The 20,404-nt window shown below is 44.1% G+C and overlaps 1 protein-coding gene across 1 annotated transcript in view; it reads right to left on the bottom strand.

The window, feature by feature from the left end:
- The window catches only part of cacna1ea (calcium channel, voltage-dependent, R type, alpha 1E subunit a), a gene marked incomplete at both ends in the record, with an annotated part of 286,740 nt that overhangs the window by 55,683 nt on the left and 210,653 nt on the right, over nt 1-20,404 (bottom strand). The window contains 3 exon segments of the mRNA XM_084308451.1: nt 3,915-4,108; nt 9,823-9,981; nt 10,982-11,085. Coding sequence (XP_084164577.1) covers nt 3,915-4,108; nt 9,823-9,981; nt 10,982-11,085 — 457 coding nt within the window.

Genomic DNA, 20,404 nt, shown 5'->3' with positions numbered 1-20,404 from the left:
CATTGCGACACTGAATGATGTTTCCTGCAGTGATTTAATATATACTAACTAGACTATCGTTTAGTTTTCTCGAGATCTCGAGAAAATGATCCCGTTATCACAAGAAAACTAATTAAATTAACTCGTTATCATGGGAAAACGGAGTAAATAAAATGTATGAATGTACGGCCTCTTAGGGCTTCCGTAGTTAGCCATGCTTAGTAACCGAAATTATTCTTTCAGTATACATACAAGTGCTTGAAGGGGAACCATTACAAATTCTAATATGTTGTTTCCGTGGCCCAGAAAAATGCAATCAATATTCATGAACACAAGCTACTCTCTCCAAAAGCCAGAAACCAGAGAAGTAAGACTCAAACATGTGATGACGTCTTCAGGTACACAAACTGGAGCTGCTCCATTGACACATTTTTTGTGGACCCACAGAATGTTAACATCTTTATTATAGTATTCTTCGGAGGTGTCGTGGGCCTGTCAACGAAACACCAATGAAGGAGGGTGCCCACCTGAAGACCCCAGTGAAGCTTTTACCACTACCCCATTCAAAAAAGTGCTGATTATCTAAGGGATTGTAATATCTAGTCCTATAAGCTCAACTGATAAACTGGAGAAATCCAGTGACTGCTGTGAAAGTGCAGCTGACAACAAGGGAAAGACGATGTGACGGCTTGGAAAGACAGCTGACAGGAAGGAAAGACCCCAACGGGGCTGTCATGGACTAGCTATCCATGATGGCAGGCTCCGTCGCTTAATTAAGTGCACAAAAGCCACCCCTCATTGCTACGAAAAGTCTAAAGAGAAAAACACCCCTAGAGTCTGCGAGAGCGGGGGCGGAAGATGACTCATCGGCTGACCACCCGGTAACTGACTCTGGAACGACGACGAACCAGATAATCGGCACATCAACTGAAGGACAGGAGCACAGAGTATGTAGCTGTGGCTGGTCCAAGGTAACATCCATCAGAGGCCTACGAATACATCAAGGCCGGATGAAGTGCTTGAAGAAAGTGAGGCCGGGATCTCGCATTGACCATTATCTTCTGAGAGAAAGGTCAAGTCAGGCGAGTGAAGCTCAGCGGCAGGATTTAACCCACAGTCCACCGAGCATCAGTACCCCGGCTGAAAGTAATTCAAGCACATCAGAGAACTTGGAACCAAGTCACTTGCAACCTTCTTTGGAGCTGAAAGAAGAGCATCGAGGGGTAAAAGCAGAGGGGGGCACACCTGGGACGCCAGGTGTTGCCGTTGAGCCCTTCGGAGGTGTCGTGGGCCTGTCAACGAAACACCAATGAAGGAGGGTGCCCACCTGAAGACCCCAGTGAAGCTTTTACCACTACCCCATTCAAAAAAGTGCTGATTATCTAAGGGATTGTAATATCTAGTCCTATAAGCTCAACTGATAAACTGGAGAAATCCAGTGACTGCTGTGAAAGTGCAGCTGACAACAAGGGAAAGACCATGTGACGGCTTGGAAAGACAGCTGACAGGAAGGAAAGACCCCAACGGGGCTGTCATGGACTAGCTATCCATGATGGCAGGCTCCGTCGCTTAATTAAGTGCACAAAAGCCACCCCTCATTGCTACGAAAAGTCTAAAGAGAAAAACACCCCTAGAGTCTGCGAGAGCGGGGGCGGAAGATGACTCATCGGCTGACCACCCGGTAACTGACTCTGGAACGACGACGAACCAGATAATCGGCACATCAACTGAAGGACAGGAGCACAGAGTATGTAGCTGTGGCTGGTCCAAGGTAACATCCATCAGAGGCCTACGAATACATCAAGGCCGGATGAAGTGCTTGAAGAAAGTGAGGCCGGGATCTCGCATTGACCATTATCTTCTGAGAGAAAGGTCAAGTCAGGCGAGTGAAGCTCAGCGGCAGGATTTAACCCACAGTCCACCGAGCATCAGTACCCCGGCTGAAAGTAATTCAAGCACATCAGAGAACTTGGAACCAAGTCACTTGCAACCTTCTTTGGAGCTGAAAGAAGAGCATCGAGGGGTAAAAGCAGAGGGGGGCACACCTGGGACGCCAGGTGTTGCCGTTGAGCCCTTCGGAGGTGTCGTGGGCCTGTCAACGAAACACCAATGAAGGAGGGTGCCCACCTGAAGACCCCAGTGAAGCTTTTACCACTACCCCATTCAAAAAAGTGCTGATTATCTAAGGGATTGTAATATCTAGTCCTATAAGCTCAACTGATAAACTGGAGAAATCCAGTGACTGCTGTGAAAGTGCAGCTGACAACAAGGGAAAGACCATGTGACGGCTTGGAAAGACAGCTGACAGGAAGGAAAGACCCCAACGGGGCTGTCATGGACTAGCTATCCATGATGGCAGGCTCCGTCGCTTAATTAAGTGCACAAAAGCCACCCCTCATTGCTACGAAAAGTCTAAAGAGAAAAACACCCCTAGAGTCTGCGAGAGCGGGGGCGGAAGATGACTCATCGGCTGACCACCCGGTAACTGACTCTGGAACGACGACGAACCAGATAATCGGCACATCAACTGAAGGACAGGAGCACAGAGTATGTAGCTGTGGCTGGTCCAAGGTAACATCCATCAGAGGCCTACGAATACATCAAGGCCGGATGAAGTGCTTGAAGAAAGTGAGGCCGGGATCTCGCATTGACCATTATCTTCTGAGAGAAAGGTCAGGTCAGGCGAGTGAAGCTCAGCGGCAGGATTTAACCCACAGTCCACCGAGCATCAGTACCCCGGCTGAAAGTAATTCAAGCACATCAGAGAACTTGGAACCAAGTCACTTGCAACCTTCTTTGGAGCTGAAAGAAGAGCATCGAGGGGTAAAAGCAGAGGGGGGCACACCTGGGACGCCAGGTGTTGCCGTTGAGCCCTTCGGAGGTGTCGTGGGCCTGTCAACGAAACACCAATGAAGGAGGGTGCCCACCTGAAGACCCCAGTGAAGCTTTTACCACTACCCCATTCAAAAAAGTGCTGATTATCTAAGGGATTGTAATATCTAGTCCTATAAGCTCAACAAACTTCTCAGTTATGAAACAGAACATAAAACCATATACTGGCTGTTCTCAGGGTCATCTACAGTTTAACATGTCTGTGGAGAAGCCCCTTTCGTGACTGTGATGCACGCCAACAAGGTTTGGCCGTGAAAACACAGTCACTTGCTCCTCAATAGGAAACCAAGCTAAGTTGACCATGAAGGACTGGTTCTGGCCGAACCGTTCATTATACAAGTATCACAGAGAAATTTCAAAGGTACTTAAACGTGTAAACATCACAGCGGCAGCGTTGCATTCTGGGCGCACCAGGCATGTCACAAATGCAGAATAAGAGAAGAAGCGAACTCTGTGCGCCCAGAATGCAACGCTGCCTCTGTGATGTTTACACGTTTATATATATTTTTTTTAAATGTTTATTAGCAACGCAGAGCTTTCAAACCATCCCGTATTTTTGTTCGAAACCCTCGTGCAACTGTGAGTACCTTTGAAATTTCTCTGTGATACTTGTATAATGAACGGTTCGGCCAGAACCAGTCCTTCATGGTCAACTTAGCTTGGTTTCCTATTGAGGAGCAACTAAGTGACTGTGGATTCACTGGCCAAACCTTGTTGGCGTGCATCACAGTCACGAAAGGGGCTAGTCTGTGGAGCAGCTTCAGACTTTATACTTATCACAAGTTTAATATTTACCACTCTAGTTTATTTTTTATTAGGGAGAGAGTTGTTTGTTTTACACTAATGTTTTTGGACTGTTTTAAACTATAGGAATCACATATGAATTGGGTGTAGTTCCCCTTTTAAATAAATGTTGTTTGTGTGTGTGTGTGTGTATGTGTGTGTGTGTGTGTGCGTGCGTGCGCATGCGTGCGTGTGTGTGTGTGTGTGTGCGTGCGTACGTGCGTGCGTGTGTGTGTGAGTGTATGTGTCAGGTGTCTCACATTATAGAGTACAGTGGTCCATCCTTCCATGGTGATGCACTGGAAGACTGTGAGCAAGGCGAACAGGATGTTGTCAAACTGTGTGATGCCATCGTTAGGGCCGATCCAGGTGTTGTTAGAGCAGCGGTACTTGGTCGGACACTTCCTCTCGCCGCACGGGAACTGGGACTCGGACGAGTCCACCGTCTCGTTCTCTGAGCAGACATATGGATGAATAGATCAATAAACTTGAGAAATAATATTTATTGTTATAAGTGAATCAAGAAATTCAATTATTTATTTATTTAACATGGTGTGTATTAACAAAGATAACTGCTAAGTTACATAAGATCTTTTGATGTCTTTTGTAATTTCCATTTAGTTGGGTATTCAATGTTAAAAACTACTTCTATAATTCTTTTTTAACACTTTGGATGCCACGCCCGAGATTTCTCGGGTTTACCCCCCGCGGGTTGAATGCCCATCACGAGAATACTCAGTTTTTTTTTTTTTTTTTATTATTATTAGCGATCTGAAATCATATTGCATCAAGCGAGCCTACCGTTGGAGATCCAGTCACCCCAGGCGCTCAGATGTGAAAAAAGCGCCCCCTATCGTCTCCCAGATGGTAAATCACCCTTTTGGATTGGACTCAATGAAAGTGAATGGGAGAAAGGATTTCTGACTCCACATTTTACTTCTCACTGATGTAACCGGGGTCTACCAGAGTTCATTCTGGAGCCTTGGTGCCGCGGCGAATATGTGTTTTACTGTATACACGATGGATCAATCAAATGAGCGATTTTTTCGAATGGCGATCGGAAATTGGAATAAACCATTTGGATACCATCTGATCTCAGGTAAGGAATCTATGTTATCAGTCTTAGGATAATCAGACTCGTTTTCACGGATATATAAGCGTTTCCCCTATATGTGATATGGCTGTTTTGACTGTAAAAGCCATCAGGAAATAAGAGCAGCGATTATCAGCGCGCGGCACGAGCGTGCGTGCGCACACATATACTATCGATTATCTAGCGTTTATTTGAAAACGATTCATAAATAGGCCGACAAATGACAACGTTCTAGAATATTCCAGTAAAAGACAATTATCATAGAATGTGTTGTTTTTTCAGCAAAAACGAGTAATTTTCAAAATGCTATCAAACTGAAATGAAGCGATAAAAAAACAATCTGCTTTGACAATGTTGACTGGAAAATGAGTCTTTGATAAGCGACGGGCAGATTAGACACATAGCCATAATTTAAAACATAGATTAGGCGATATTAACGTTAACATTGGAGTGGATTTGGGCATTCAAGGGGGTAAAAAGGAAAACACGGCTGGCTCTCAAAGTGTTAATAACTCACAATATAATTTTGTTTAAACCCTTGAGAAAATTACCAATTATTTTGTTATTCATCACATTGAAACAGAAAAATTAACTCTGACTTAATCCACTGAGAGGAAAATTGTTATAATAACTAACATGTAAATGATGTGTGCATTATTCTTTATGAAATATGAGCTCATTTGAATACAAAATTAAATAAAGGTCATCATAATACAAAATATTGTTTCTTTTGTATCTAAATGCATTGTGTAAAGTTCCATTCAGTTAAGATGAAAGGAATACTTTTCCCCTATTCAACTGGGGTACCTGCCCTATGAATATGATCAACATCTTTTAGCTAGCACGGCATATTAGACATCTTCTGAAACCTTGGAATCTCCCCTCTAATTTCAAAGAATGTTTTTTGGCTAAATGTGAGCAAAACCAGGCTATATCTTTAAAAAATGTATTGAACCCGGTACGACATATTATTGTACACATGATTTGCAAACTTTTATGTAGAAGGGAGAAAAGAAACGTCACAAGATTTGAGTTATTTATTTATTAAAAAGAATATTGGATTATTTTCTTCCCCTGAATATTGGAATTAAACATTAAACGTTTGTATTGTATACACAGAGATGTCTGACAACAAGTTCTTACCTGTTCTATTGGCAAGAACATTTAAATGTAATAAAATATAAGTGAGAGAAAAAAGAGAACAAGAAGTAATACTGAAGTCTAATTTATGTCTTTTGTGTTGGTTATAGTGTTTTTTAAATTTTTTACTCTATATTCTATATATATAATTTTTTGTTGTCACTTTTTCTCCTCCTGTTTTTCTGTGTTTTTCCTCCCATCCCAATTTAGTCGTTATGCCAATTCACCCCTCCCCTTCCTGGTCGTTGCTCGCATGTGCCCCCCACTGGTCGTCTAGGGAGCCCTGAAGTCTATCAGATGCTTCCTCCGAGACATAGGAGACAGCCAGCAGCATCTTTTCACCTGCCAGCGCGGACTCTCATTGGTGAGGTGTAACGTGTGGGAGGTCACACTACCCTCACCATCTCCCTCCCTCGCTGTGCAGGCGCCCTGACCGACCTGTAGGAGTCGCTGTTTACAACGACCAGAATACCACCCCACCAGCTTCCCTCCCGCTGACTCTGCCAATTGAGCCAGTATGACGGCCGGCCAAGCCGGAGGCAACGCTGACAGCCGGATTCGATACCAGTGTCTCTCGCGTTGGTGACGAGCGCTTAGTCCGCTGCGCCACCCAGCCGCCCTCTATATTCTATATTATTTTTTTTTATCCACTTTTTCTCCTCTTTTAAAATGTTTCTCCCATCCCAATTTCGCTGTGCCAATTCTCCCCTCCCCTGTCTTGAACGTTGCTCGCATATGCCCCCCACTGGCCGGTTGTAGGGAGGATAGAAGCCTTGCATCACGTGTCCCCTCCGATACACGCGGAGGCAGCCTCTCACGTCTTTTCACCTACCAGCGCGGACTCTCATTGGCGAGGAGTAACGTGTAGGAGGCTCACACTACCCCCGCCATTTCCTGTCTCTGCTGTGCAGGCGTCCCCCAACCGACCTGTAGGAGTCGCTGTGCACAACGTCCAGATTACCACCCATCGACTTCCACCCGCTAATTCTGCCAATTGAGTTAGTATGACGGCCGGCCCAAGCCGGAGGCAACGCCGACAGCCGGATTCGAACCCGGTGTCTCTTGCGTTGGTGATGAGCGCAATGTCCGCTGCGCCACCCAGCCGCCCTATATTCTATATTTTATATTTTGTATTTGGTTCTTTGTATTTCGTACTCAAGTTTTAAGTCCAATCCAATCCAATCCAACTTTATTTATAAAGCGCTTTAACAGCCACAGGGGCACAAAGTGCTGTACAGGGGGAGCATATTAAAAACTATTAGCAGCACTAAAAATAGATTAAAAAAAAACAAGAGTACCAAAACAGAGATAAAAAACATTAGGTAAATATAGGCAGCAATACAAGTTTAAATAGATCAGAGTACTTAAAAAAAAATATTTAAAAGCAAGGGAAACAGTAACAAAAACGATACAACAACAACACAGTAAGACAATAAGATCATAAAATCAACAAGCTACATGGTGTCGAAAGCCAGAGAGAAGAGGTGGGTCTTAAGGAGGCCTTTAAAACGGGGCAGTGATGAGGCCTGCCTAATCTGCAGTGGCAGCTCATTCCACATTTTGGGGGCGGCAACGGAGAAAGCACGATCCCCCCTGAGCTTACGCCTAGTTGTAGGCACTACTAGGAGCAGCTGGTCAGCTGACCTGAGAGAGCGAGAAGGTGTATAGACCTGCAACAGCTCAGAGAGGTAGGGTGGAGCAAGGTCATGAAGGGCTTTAAAAGCAAATAAAAGAATAAAAGAATTAAGTCTGTATTTATAATTTTTATTGTCTTGTCATTATTATTATTATTATTATTATTATTATTATTGTGGATGTCAATGTGGTGTTTGTTGTTATATATAAAAAAAAGAATTTGAAAAAGAGAATTTGATAAAAGAAATAAAGTAATACTGAAGAAACCTTTCTGAAAACAATGGAGAGTACAGTCAGTCTGAATGTTGACCCTGCATGTTGTCAAGGAGAGAGAAAACAGTCACTTGAATCCAGCCCCGATCAAGTCCTCAGTCCTCTACCTGCTTATTTAACTGGAGAATGTTCTGAGCAGCTCGGAGGTTAATTACAGCCATGGCTACATAATGAGCCACTGTAGCGTGCTGTATTGTTGGCTTTTAATTACACAAGACAACGCTGCTGTGTTGCTTTTGATGAAGTCTCCAGGTGCAGCCAGACATGCCGTAAGGTATGTGTGTGTGTGTGTGTGTGTGTGTGTGTGTGTGTGTGTGTGTGTGTGTGTGTGTGTGTGTGTGTGTGTGTGTGTGTGTGTGTGTGTGTGTGTGTGTGTGTGTGTGTGTGTGTGTGTGTGTGTGTGTGTGTGTGTGTGTGTGTGTGTGTGTGTGTGTGTGTGTGTGTGTGTGTGTGTGTGTGTGTGTGATGTGGTGAATCAGGCCTAGTCCTGGTATTTTCCCGCTGTTTTCATGTGGATGGGAGGCTACAGGGAGCTCTCCATGGTCCTGATTGCAGAGAGAATACTACAAATCCATGTAAGTGTGGACAGGGCCATTAGTCATGATGTCAACGTTTTCCATCAGCTCCAGTTTCACCCGTCTACAAGAATACACTGTGTGTTTTCAAAAGTATCTGAAAATCTTCACCCTGGCAGGAGTTTTCAAAAAAGTCTGGTGTCAATGACCTAAAAAGCAGTTTGTATGTGTATGAAAGGCCAAACCGTGTAGAAAAAGCATTATGTGTACGTGTAGACTACGCCTCAGTATGCTAAACGGAAATGACTATTATACACTCGTAAAAGCCCATTCAAACTCAGTGGGGGAAAAAACACTGGTGGTACTCGTCACTCTCAATAATAAAGGGGCACTGGGAAAAGGACTTTGAAACAGACATACTGTATGAGAAGATGTGTGGTCAAGAATACTTAAACATTTTCACTCTTCATCTATCTGTGCGAGACACGGGCTTATTCAATTCAAGATTGTACAGTACATCGGCTACATACTGTATGTCCAAACTCAAGCTGTCAAGAATTTCCCCTGAGGTTAGTCCTACTTGTAACAGATGCAAACAAGCCCCGGCCGGTCTTATGGGCGGCGTGGCTCAGGGGTAGAGCGGGTTGTCCAATGATCGAAGGGTTGGTGGTTCGAATCCCGCTCAAGCCCATGTCCATCCCACTGCCGTTGTGTCCTTGGGCAAGACACTTAACCTACTTGCCTCGTATGAATGTGTATGCATGTGAATGAATGTTGGTGGTGGTCGGAGGGGCCGTAGGCGATGATTATTCGCCACGCTTCCGTGAGTCTGCCTCAGGGCAGCTCTGGCTGCAATTGTAGCTTACCACCACCGGTATGACTGTGTATGAACGAATAATGGACTCTGTGAAGCGCTCTGGGTCTCATGAAGAGCGCTATATAAATCCAAGTCATCATTATTATTATTATTATTATTATGTATCACACATTTTGGTCATGTCCTAGCCTAGCAGCTTTCTGGTCCTCCATATTTGAGCTCTACTCAGAGCTTGCAGGTCGGGTACTTGAACCATGTCATTTCCTGAGACTTTTTGGTGTTCTCTCTGGGGATTCGTATCTACTGTACCAAAAGCACAGTTGAACTGTATTGAACTTACTCCTCCCTGCAAGGCGTCTTCATTCTTCTGAACTGGAAAAACTATCGCCCTCCCTCATTTGGCAGGTGGATTTGTGATGTTATGTATTGTTTAAAAGTGGAAAGGATAAAATACACATTGCGGGGATCAAGTGGAAAGTTTGATGTGGTGTGGCAGCCCTTTATTTCTTATGTGGAACGGTTGACTATGTCTCTCACCTCCTGAAATAATGACACTGTATAGTAATGATTTTGTAATATGAAGTGCTCTGTGAACTGTTTTTTTGGTTTTGTTTTGTTTTTGTTTATGTGCGTATGTTTTCTTACATCTGTAATGTCTACTGTAACGTCTAAAACTGTAATAACGTTGCTTGTACCCAGTATTCCATGCATGGGTTCGCAAGTATCGTGCAGCTTGCCGCTGTAGAACTCCAGGCCGATGATGGCGAACATGAGGATGGCGAAGAAGAGCAGCAGGCCGATCTGCAGCAGAGGAACCATGGCCTTCATGATGGACTTCAGCACTATCTGTAGACCTGGGGAGACATCGCAGAGGAAGAGGCTCAAAACACTCCTCTAATCTAATCAGATGTTGCTTGTATGGTTGGTTTGAGGTGTCCCACCTCCAGTAGACTGTATCTACGGTATATCAACCCAAAGAGAATGGAGGATTGCTGTTGTAAGTAATGTAATACACTGTAAAATACCAGGAACATGTTACACAACACTGTAAAGGATTGTTGTTATTTTATACACACAGTTATTGTAATGAACTGTAAAATACCGGGAACATGTTACACAACACTGTAAAGTATTGTTGTTATTTTATACACACAGTTATTGTAATGAACTGTAAAATACCGGGAACATGTTACACAGCACTGTAAAGTATTGTTGTTATTTTATACACACAGTTATTGTAATGAACTGTAAAATACCGGGAACATGTTACACAGCACTGTAAAGGATTGTTCTTATTTTATAAGATAAGATAAGATATTCCTTTATTGATCCCCTTGGGGAAATTCAGGCATCATAGCAGCATAGGGGGGGGGGGGGTACAGGTAGTAGAATACATACAAGTCACAGAATTATAGTACAGTGGAGAAGTAAAAATAAAAATACAATACAAAGGCAGTGTAAACAATATACAATATAGTACACACAGTTATTGTAATGAACTGTAAAATACCAGGAACGTGTTACACAGCACTGTAAAGGATTGTTCTTATTTTATAGACACAGTTATTGTAATGAACTGTAAAATACTGGGAACATGTTACACAGCACTGTAAAGGATTGCTGTTTAGTGTATACATTAAACAACTGTATAATCAGCAGTGAAATACTGCGAAAGCCTTAAACGTCCTGCAACTTGTTATTCCTACAAGCATAAATGATAGCTGCACTGGCTTAGGTCAGAACATCTAGAACACCCTCTCTCCTGTGCCTCATTACACTGTCATACAGCAGAAGGTGCTGCTGCTGCCCACAATTCCTCTAAAATGTGACAAGCTGGTTGTGTGTTGTACTCACTGGGGATGCCAGACACCAGTTTGAGGGGTCTCAGTACTCGCACAGCCCTCAGAGTCCTCAGGTCCACAGGGATGTTCATATGTGCACCTGCTGTGGCCAGGATCCTACACACACACACACACACACACACACACACACACACACACACACACACACACACACACACACACACACACACACACACACACACACACACACACACACACACACACACACACACACACACACACACATACACACACACACACACACACACACACACACACACACACACACACACACACACACACACACACACACACACACAGGAACACACACGTATGCACACACACACACACACACAAGACTGTTATTCAGACATGAATTCTTACCTATTTGTTGAAACAATATCTACCCCTGATTCCATATAGACAACACACACACACACACACACACACACACACACACACACACACACACACACACACACACACACACACACACACACACACACACACACACACACACACACACACACACTTTTTCATCTTAAATACCATGCAGTCTGGTTTTAGAACCAAGCATAGTACTGTGACTGCATACTTAGAAGTCCTAGATAAGATAGCATCAGGGTTGCTACTCATAATAACTATTTTTGTGTTGCCTTGTTTATTGATCTGACTAAGGCTTTCTATACTGTAGATCATCACATATTATTTCAGTCAAAATGTGGTTGCTTGGTTCAGGAGCTATCTCCTTGATCGTATACAGTGTGTTAAGCTTGGTGACTCTGTCTCTGATCCAATTACTTTAGAAAAGGGGGTTCTGAATACTGAATTGTATTTTTCATAAAGAAATGTGGTTGTACTGTATGTGTATTGTGCTTTGTTATGTATATGTATGGCATAATTCATGCTTGCCTTCTTGGCCAGATCACCCTTGAAAAATGGGTTTTTATTTCTGGTTAAATAAAGGTTTGATGACACACACAAGTGTGCCCAAGCACGCAGGCATACGCACACAAAGATGAGCGCACACACACACACACACACACACACACACACACACACACACACACACACACACACACACACACACACACACACACACACACACACACACACACACACACACACACACACACACACACACACACACACACACACACACACACACACACACACACACACACACATGGTACAATGAACTCCATAACAGTGCTGGTGGTCCAGTTAATATGAGGGTTGTGTTTCTCCAACCAGGGTCGACCCAGGACGACAGCAGTTAACGAGGAGTCCAACAGGTAGAACTGGATGTTCTCGTGAGGATTACCACCAGACCATGAGGTTTAACACATCAGTGAGGTGAGTGACAGAGCCGATGACTCTTATGCCCAAAGTGTTGACTTCAAGCGGGAACTCCACGAGCACGGTGGTAATGCCAAACCGACTCACCAGGGTAGAATAAATGAAAGACTCGCCGATACCGGAGTCCACAGAGACTTGGAGAGGATGAGTACAGGCTTTCCAGAGGAGAGTAGCAGAGAAGTAGGAATGAGGGCAGGGGCAGAAGGCTTTGGATCGGCTCACCAGTATTTCCTCTTATACTAGTGAGCCTACTCTAGTTAGCGGGCAGGTGGAAATGAAATGGCCCGGCAGAACTGGAGACCAGTTCATCTTTAATGACCTCCGACAGACCATGCTGGAAAACACCGAACAGGAACACTTGAAGTCAGCCACTCTCGACGGCAGCCACCAGAGTACGGAACTCAATGGAATAGTCCGCCACACTGCCGTTGACCCAATTTCACCGAGAATGGGAAACTGGAACAGACGGCAGAGTGTTGCTCCCACCCTGCCATAGCCCAGGCTAGTGACGGATACCAGAGTGATTAGGTCGTGCGATGTGGGAGCTGTTGGGAACACCAGGGAGCAGTGAGGGAGAAAGATTCAACAGCTACCTGGAACAACATGGAGGTGAGCAGACTGCGAGGCGGCTGGGCCATATCCACTGGGTCTGCCATGGCTCGCACATACTGCAATGACCAGGCTGGACTGTGGAGATGTGGACCCAATTGCAGACAGGAGACACAGGAGGCAGATGACATGAAAAACCAGAACAAACACTCCTTCAAGACATCCCTGAAAACCCACCTGTTCACAAAGGCCTATGGCCTTTCATTTATTGTTATTATTATTATTTGTATTCCTCATGTGTCTTTTTTTGTTGCCTTGTAAAGTGTCCTTGGGTTTCTTGAAAGGCGCTATATAGATCCTATAGAAATCACTGCCTGGTATGGGAATTGCACTGCCCTCAACTGCAAAGCGCTACAGACGGTTGTGCAGACAACACAGAACATCAGGATATAATGCAACGGACAGTGTGTCAGTAAGGTCTGCAGGACCCCAGCCGTACCCCAACTGTTGACTGTTTCAGCTACTGCCTGAACCAGCCTGACACTTTGGGCATAAGAGTCATCGGTTCTGTCACTCACCTCACCTCACCTCACCTCGGGGTCTCTTGTAATCCTCACGAGAACATCCAGTTCTACCTGTTGGACTCCTCGTTAACAGCTGTCCAGGACAGCTTTTTCCACCAGGCAACCAGGCTTTTTTGTATAATTATTTTTTGTATCAACCAGGCACATACACATGTGGTACACACATGTAGCTGTGCATACACAAACACACACAAACATGCAAACAACCACATGCACATATGCACATCTATCAAAGCAGGACCTACATGCACTATAACAGCACTTTATAATTTTTTTTTTTTTTACTGTACTTTTTTTTGGGGGGTGCTTTTAAAAAAAAGATTTATCCCAATTTAGTCGTTATGCCAATTCCCTTCCTGGTCATTGCACGCATTGTCCAACTGTCGGCCTGGGGAGGGTGTACTGTAGACTACCACATGCCTCCTCCGAGGAGTTTCACTGGGATTCCTATAATTATTTTTGCTGCTGCAAAGTTACTCTGTTGTAATTGTATAATGAGATGCAACAATACAGGAATCTGATGTGATCTGAGGGAGAGGGGGAACAGGGTTAGAACTGGAGCTGGACGTCACAGCCATGACACCTATATTGTGGTACAGTAATTGTAATGAATTGTGTGATGTTCTTGGTTTATGGTCATGTGATATACATTCTGTCGTACATTAACTCTATAGACATCTTTATTATTTCTCTCAAAAAGTACTTCTGATTTTTCTTTTTTATTATGTGATCAGGGCCTACCTGCATCAAGTTTGTACACCATGGTTATATAAACGATTTTTAAATCAATCTGAAAATTGAATTCCATCATCTCACTAAAAGGCATTGATTTCACCTTCACATGACAGTTGCTACTCTACCTGCATGTAACACGCTTACTGTACTGTAACATAGGGTCATATCTGGAGCGGCAACACATAGCTGGAGCCACAGATCCAATTACATTCCAGCGGCACTGTCATGAGAATTAGTCACATCCACAGTGTCAGGACGCCGGGGGTGTCAGCTGATTTAATTAAGAGACGAGAGAGAGAGAGAGAGAGAGAGAGAGAGAGAGAGAGAGAGAGAGAGAGAGAGAGAGAGAGAGAGAGAGAGAGAGAGAGAGAGAGAGAGAGAGAGAGAGAGACTGAGATAGAAATAGCACACCATCATCCACCTGGATGCTGAAATGAAACTACCCAAGAGCCACATATAGCTTCACACCTCTCTACTTTTCACTCCCCTTCTTTCCTCTCTTTCTCTCTCTCTCTTTCACATACAGTACACTCTCACACACACGTTCTTTTTATCTATTTCTCACTCACACACACACACACACACACACACACACACACACACACACACACACACACACACACACACACACACACACACACACACACACACACACACACACACACACACACACACACACACACACACACACACACACACACACACACACACACACTATCTCTCTCTCTCTCTCTCTCTCTCTCTCTCTCTCTCCCTCTCTCCCTCACTCTCCAAATCATTAGCCAGTCTCTGGTGTTCTTTAGTTATTATGGAGACCGCGGGTGGACAGTCTAAAAATGGCCTCCTAATTTATTCTGGTAGTGGACATCCTGGTCAGGCGGCCATGGATGTATGTATGCATGTGTACACACACACACACACACACACACACACACACACACACACACACACACACACACACACACACACACACACACACACACACACACACACACACACACACACACACACACACACACACACACACACACACACACACACACACACACACACACACACACACACACACACACACACACACACACACACACACACATATTAGATGCTTTATTTATGTCCACATAAATACAAAGTACATTAAGGACATAAACACTACAGTGCAATTAGCTCATTGGGAGTCATTCAATTACGTTTGTGACTGTGCAGCATTCATCGTACACATACAATATTGACACAGATGATGTTTAAAAAACAGATACAATAGCATTTCTGTAAAACTATATCTACTCTATGGGTACAAAAAGCAACACCGTCTCCAAATAGAGCGGCTACCAATAATAGCAGATATAGAGCAATACCTTGCTAACTGTTAAAGCCTTTCTCTTGCCGATGTGGGCCATCTGAAGACCCCTAACCACCAGCTTGTGAACATGACCCAGGCTGCCAACAATGAAAACTAAAAGTTGACACTTGTAGCCTAGTTGTGAGATGAGCTGCTGATATTTCAGCAACTTGGTTAAAAAGGCTTCCTCCAGGCTGTAATCGAAGGTACAGCCAACCTCTAGAATAAACCTCTAAATAAACCTCTCTACTACTCTCATTAACCACCACAATGTCAGGGGTGTTGGTTGAGATGTTACAGAACACCTCTGAATCATTATCACACAGGCCAAACATGCTGGGCTTAACAGTACAGTGCTTGTACAGAGGACCCAAAGGTAGATCCGATATCTTTCGATATCAAGTCCACAATTGTACTGCCCTTTGTAGGCATGGCAACCATTTAGGATGTACAACATGATTTCAGTGATCTGCACATGGCCATGGTGTATACAGTGAGAGCTATGACTGTGAGGAAGCCAGATGGAAAGATTCAGCTTAGTTGGTAAAACCTGCAGTCTAGCTTTTAGAGTGAAGATGATAATACTCTCATCGAGAGTTACACTCTTAAACACTGCATGTGAGGCGTAGTGATCAGCAGCAGGGAGACAGGCAAGCTTCCCTTGTAGTTTCAGCTCAGCACGTGTGCACACGCACGTGCACGCACACGCGCACGCGCACACACACACACACACACACACACACACACACACACACACACACACACACACACACTGCCAATTGTGTTAGTCGGGGCGACTGACCAAGCCGGAGGTACAGTACCGCTGACAGCTGGATTCAATCCCAGAGTCTCTGCGGTGGTAGGCGAGTGCATTCTCCACTGCGCTAGTTGTTCCGATACCGATACCAGTATCGGAAATGCCTCCGATACTGCCTAAAATGCTGGTATCGGTATCGGCGAGTACCCTCTAATTCTGCGCTCCGATACCATATGACGTAATTTATCAACAACACGTCCTCCTGCTGAGAGTCAGCATTATAAAACAAGCGTGTTTTTAATCGACCGTGAATTAAAGTGTCAATGCTGTTTGTCATTTTAACAGCAGATACTTTCTTAAATGCCATCGTCCCGACAGAGCAGTGTGATGGGGAGCTTGCTGGTGTTATTTAGCATTAGCTGAAGAGCTAGTTTTAGCTTAACGTTACCTTGGCTAAAGTTGGGACTATTCATAATCCAGCAATAATGGCTGCAGACCGGCAAGCAAAGTACAGCAAGTTGGCAAAGGAGTATTCCAAGGTAAATCACTTTTTCACCAGTAACGTTAATTCTTTCCATCTAACAGTTACCGGTAGCTCACGCTAACTGGCTAACCTGTGTCGTCACTGATCGACAATTAATGACATAATGCGGACAGCCATACCGGTGACAATGTTTAGCGTTTAGTGCCAAAGGATAAGAGTCTGAGGCGGAGTCTCAAAAGATAATGTTGAATATTTATTGTTCATTAAAAATCACAACATACACATTACTGGCTCTGGCTAGTAGCTAACTGAAAACGGAGAAGCCTGGATAGGAAGTGCAACAACGAATAACGTCCGTGCCGAACCAATGTACCAACAACCATTCCGTGGGTGAACTCATTGAGCATAGTTGTCAATTAATGATACTAATACTAATCTATACAATTATCTGTTGTTGAATAAATACCATTACTTTCTAGTTATTACTTAAAAACAGTGTATATAAAACAGTATCTGTAACAAAAAATTTAAATAAAAAATTATAATTTATATAATATAACAATATATTTTTTTTATGTATGCACTGGTATCGGATCAGTATCGGTATCGGCCGATACCCAAAGCTTAGGTATCGGAATCGGATCGGGAAGGAAAAAATGGTATCGGAACATCTCTAGCGCTACCCAGCCGCCCGCCCGAGGGGTTTTGACTGACAGATGCATCCCTGACACCACTTTACCAACCCAGCAGCATGCAACAAGCTCCTGCTATAACATACACATTGAAATAGTCAGTGCGAGCTGTCAGACCGTTATCACAGATGTCCCCACAGTGATCCACCTTGTTTCACACCTCGGTGCCCTTGTCGCCCCCAGGCGTCACACCAGACAGCCAGGCCGGTGAGCCCGGCCCGGCCCCTCAGACTTGTCAGCCTTGATAAGTGACTTCCACCGACGTGCCCCGGGGTTATGACAGCTCCCCGCCATGTGATGTGATCTGTCCTGACAAGACGTCACGCCGTGATACTGATAACATTGTGACTTAAGCCCCGCGTCACTGTCAGTCAGAAGCCTGATCCGAAACCGGGAATATTCTCGGAAAGTGAATACAAGCATCAGCTTATCCATTCTCATTACGAACTTAAAGAGATCATTTTCACTTCAGTAGAACTCGTCAAAATCCAGCAGTCTTACACTACAAGTAAGCTAATGACCACTGTTGTTGCTGTCAATTCAGCCCAGGCGTCAGGCTCCTCATTTACTTCCATACATTTTGAGGACCTAGTCTAAATATTGTACTTCTGAAGTATAAACAAACTACTGCTCTGTAGATTTCAATAAAACAGACAAATACGGAGTCAAAAGTACATGTTTGTTTTTCCATTTGAATCTGTGGCTTTATAGATTTATTTCCTTTGAAAAATAAAAGCAGATCAGGTAAATTAGTTGCAAGTGTGAGTGCTCTGTGTATCTTTGCCTCACCCAGTAAAATATATTACACAGCATACTATTGCTGTATAGTTTCTTTATATCAGAAGTATGGTATTTAGACACCGCATCTTCTACACAGTATCAGTGCTAGCTCCATCAATAGACTCAGCTGGTCTAGAACGCATCTGCCCCACTTCTAACTCACACCACATCACCCCAGTCCTAAAAGACCTCCACTGGCTTCCTGTCTCACACCAGATCAACTACAACTTTCAGTTCCAATAAAGTACTATATATATATACTTATATAAGTACCATTTTATTATACCATAGAGATAAGACTGCTGAAGTTGCATTAAGCTGACTGGAAGCCATGGTGGTGTCATCCTCAATACTATTATCCCCTGTTGTGACGTAGGTGGGTTGGTCATTATACTTATTATTGTATTTGTAACACCATGTGAACATCAGGTTAGTATAGGTAAGTGTTATAGTGTTTGTGTTTAATAATAATCCCCCTTTTTGTTTCCCCCCCTTCCCAGGTGCCGCCCGCCCCTCCCTCTAGACGAGAGTGCTGATTGCCCGAGGATGTGGCAGCTGAGGGCAATCACGCCTCAAGGGGTGGGTGGATAAAACCTGGGAAACGACACACATGCATGGCCTTTTGCCATTTCCACTGTTAAGTGGGTTGATATTGTGTTGGCCTTATTGCCACTACTTGTGTGGACTTATTGTATTGTATATTATTGCTGGGTGGTTCCCAGAGTGCACAACCTTTTGGCTTGTTGGCTTGTGTATTGTGACACTCTATGTTACTTGTGTTAGTTTAGTGTTTACCCCTTTGCTTAGTGTTTGTTTGTCTTACTGTATATCCCTGTTTGTTCAGGTTATCCCTGTTTGTGTCTTTGTGGGTTTCATTCCCGTTTGGTTTATTAAATACTATTTACTTTTGGAAAACGTTTAGTTTATTCCTGCCGGAGCCCTGGCTCATCTGCCTACGTTGGAATTGCAATGACAATCGAATCTCACTAGGTGGCAGTATCGCCTACCTTTTGAACTCTGATAGTCTAGTTCAGACAGTGTCTGTCCTGATCCCTTTCTGTTCTGACTCGCTCTGAGGGGGAGGAGCTCTTGCAGAGCAATCGCTAGGAGATCTGCTCGCCTCAAAACCTATAGTTTCCCGTATACACAAGTAATTACATTGTGTATATATAATTACATATAAACGAGTAATCGCGATTGCCGATGGGATCATTGGAATTATTCTTTTTGGAGTACCTTCTGGCTAAGGTAAGGTATATTCTTTTTTTGTATCCACTTTTTCTCCCATTTTTCCATATTTTCTCCCATCCCAATTTCGTATCATCCAATTCAACCCTCCCCTGTCACGAACGCTGTTTCTTGCCTCCCACAAGCCGGCTGCAATGTGGACTAAGTCATACATAGCACAGGTCCCCTCCGGTACTTGAGGTAACAGCAGTCGCATCTTTTCACCTGCGCAGCTCGATCTCTCAGTGGCGAGGAGTAACGCGTGGGAGGCTCACGCTGCCCCCGACACTTCCTGATTCGACTGCGCAGGCGCACCAACCGACCTGTAGGAGTCGCTGTCCACAATGCCCGATCCCCACCCATCAGTTTCCCACCCCCTAATACGGCCAATGTGTATTAGTATGAACGACCAGCTAAACTGAAAGCAATGTGGAGCGCTGGGCTCGAACAGGCAAGCCCAGCGTCTCCGTCATTCGTGGCGAGCGCCTTGCCCACTACGCCACGTAGCCGCCCAGGTAAGGTATATTCTATGTCTATTTTACCTAACCTGAAACATGTTTCTGTCTGTAACAATCACAGTGTCATATTTTACCGGACCTAAACCAAGCTTTTTGTACCAATCGCATTTTTGGGGTAAGATCTAGTCTAGATTCAAGCTGATAAAAACGTATTTTTTCAATATTCAATATTCTTTTCACTAGTGTATAATTCCTATATCTTGCTTGTTTTCATGTGCGTTGTTTAATTTTGGTTCTCTGGTTCTAGAACGTTGTTCATGTTCACATGTTGAACTGCACCGAATTGGTTCTAATCCTGTTGCAGGGTGTTCTTTTAAACAGTCCTCTGCAGGACAGTGAAACACTCTGGGGACAGAAAATGCTGATTAGTTTCGACAGTACTGCAGTGTGGTGTGTGTGTGTGTGTGTG

This window comes from Notolepis coatsorum, assembly GCF_963971535.1.
Source record: "Notolepis coatsorum genome assembly, chromosome: 2".
Taxonomy (NCBI): domain Eukaryota; kingdom Metazoa; phylum Chordata; class Actinopteri; order Aulopiformes; family Paralepididae; genus Notolepis; species Notolepis coatsorum.
This window is presented reverse-complemented; position numbering and strand designations above follow the sequence as displayed.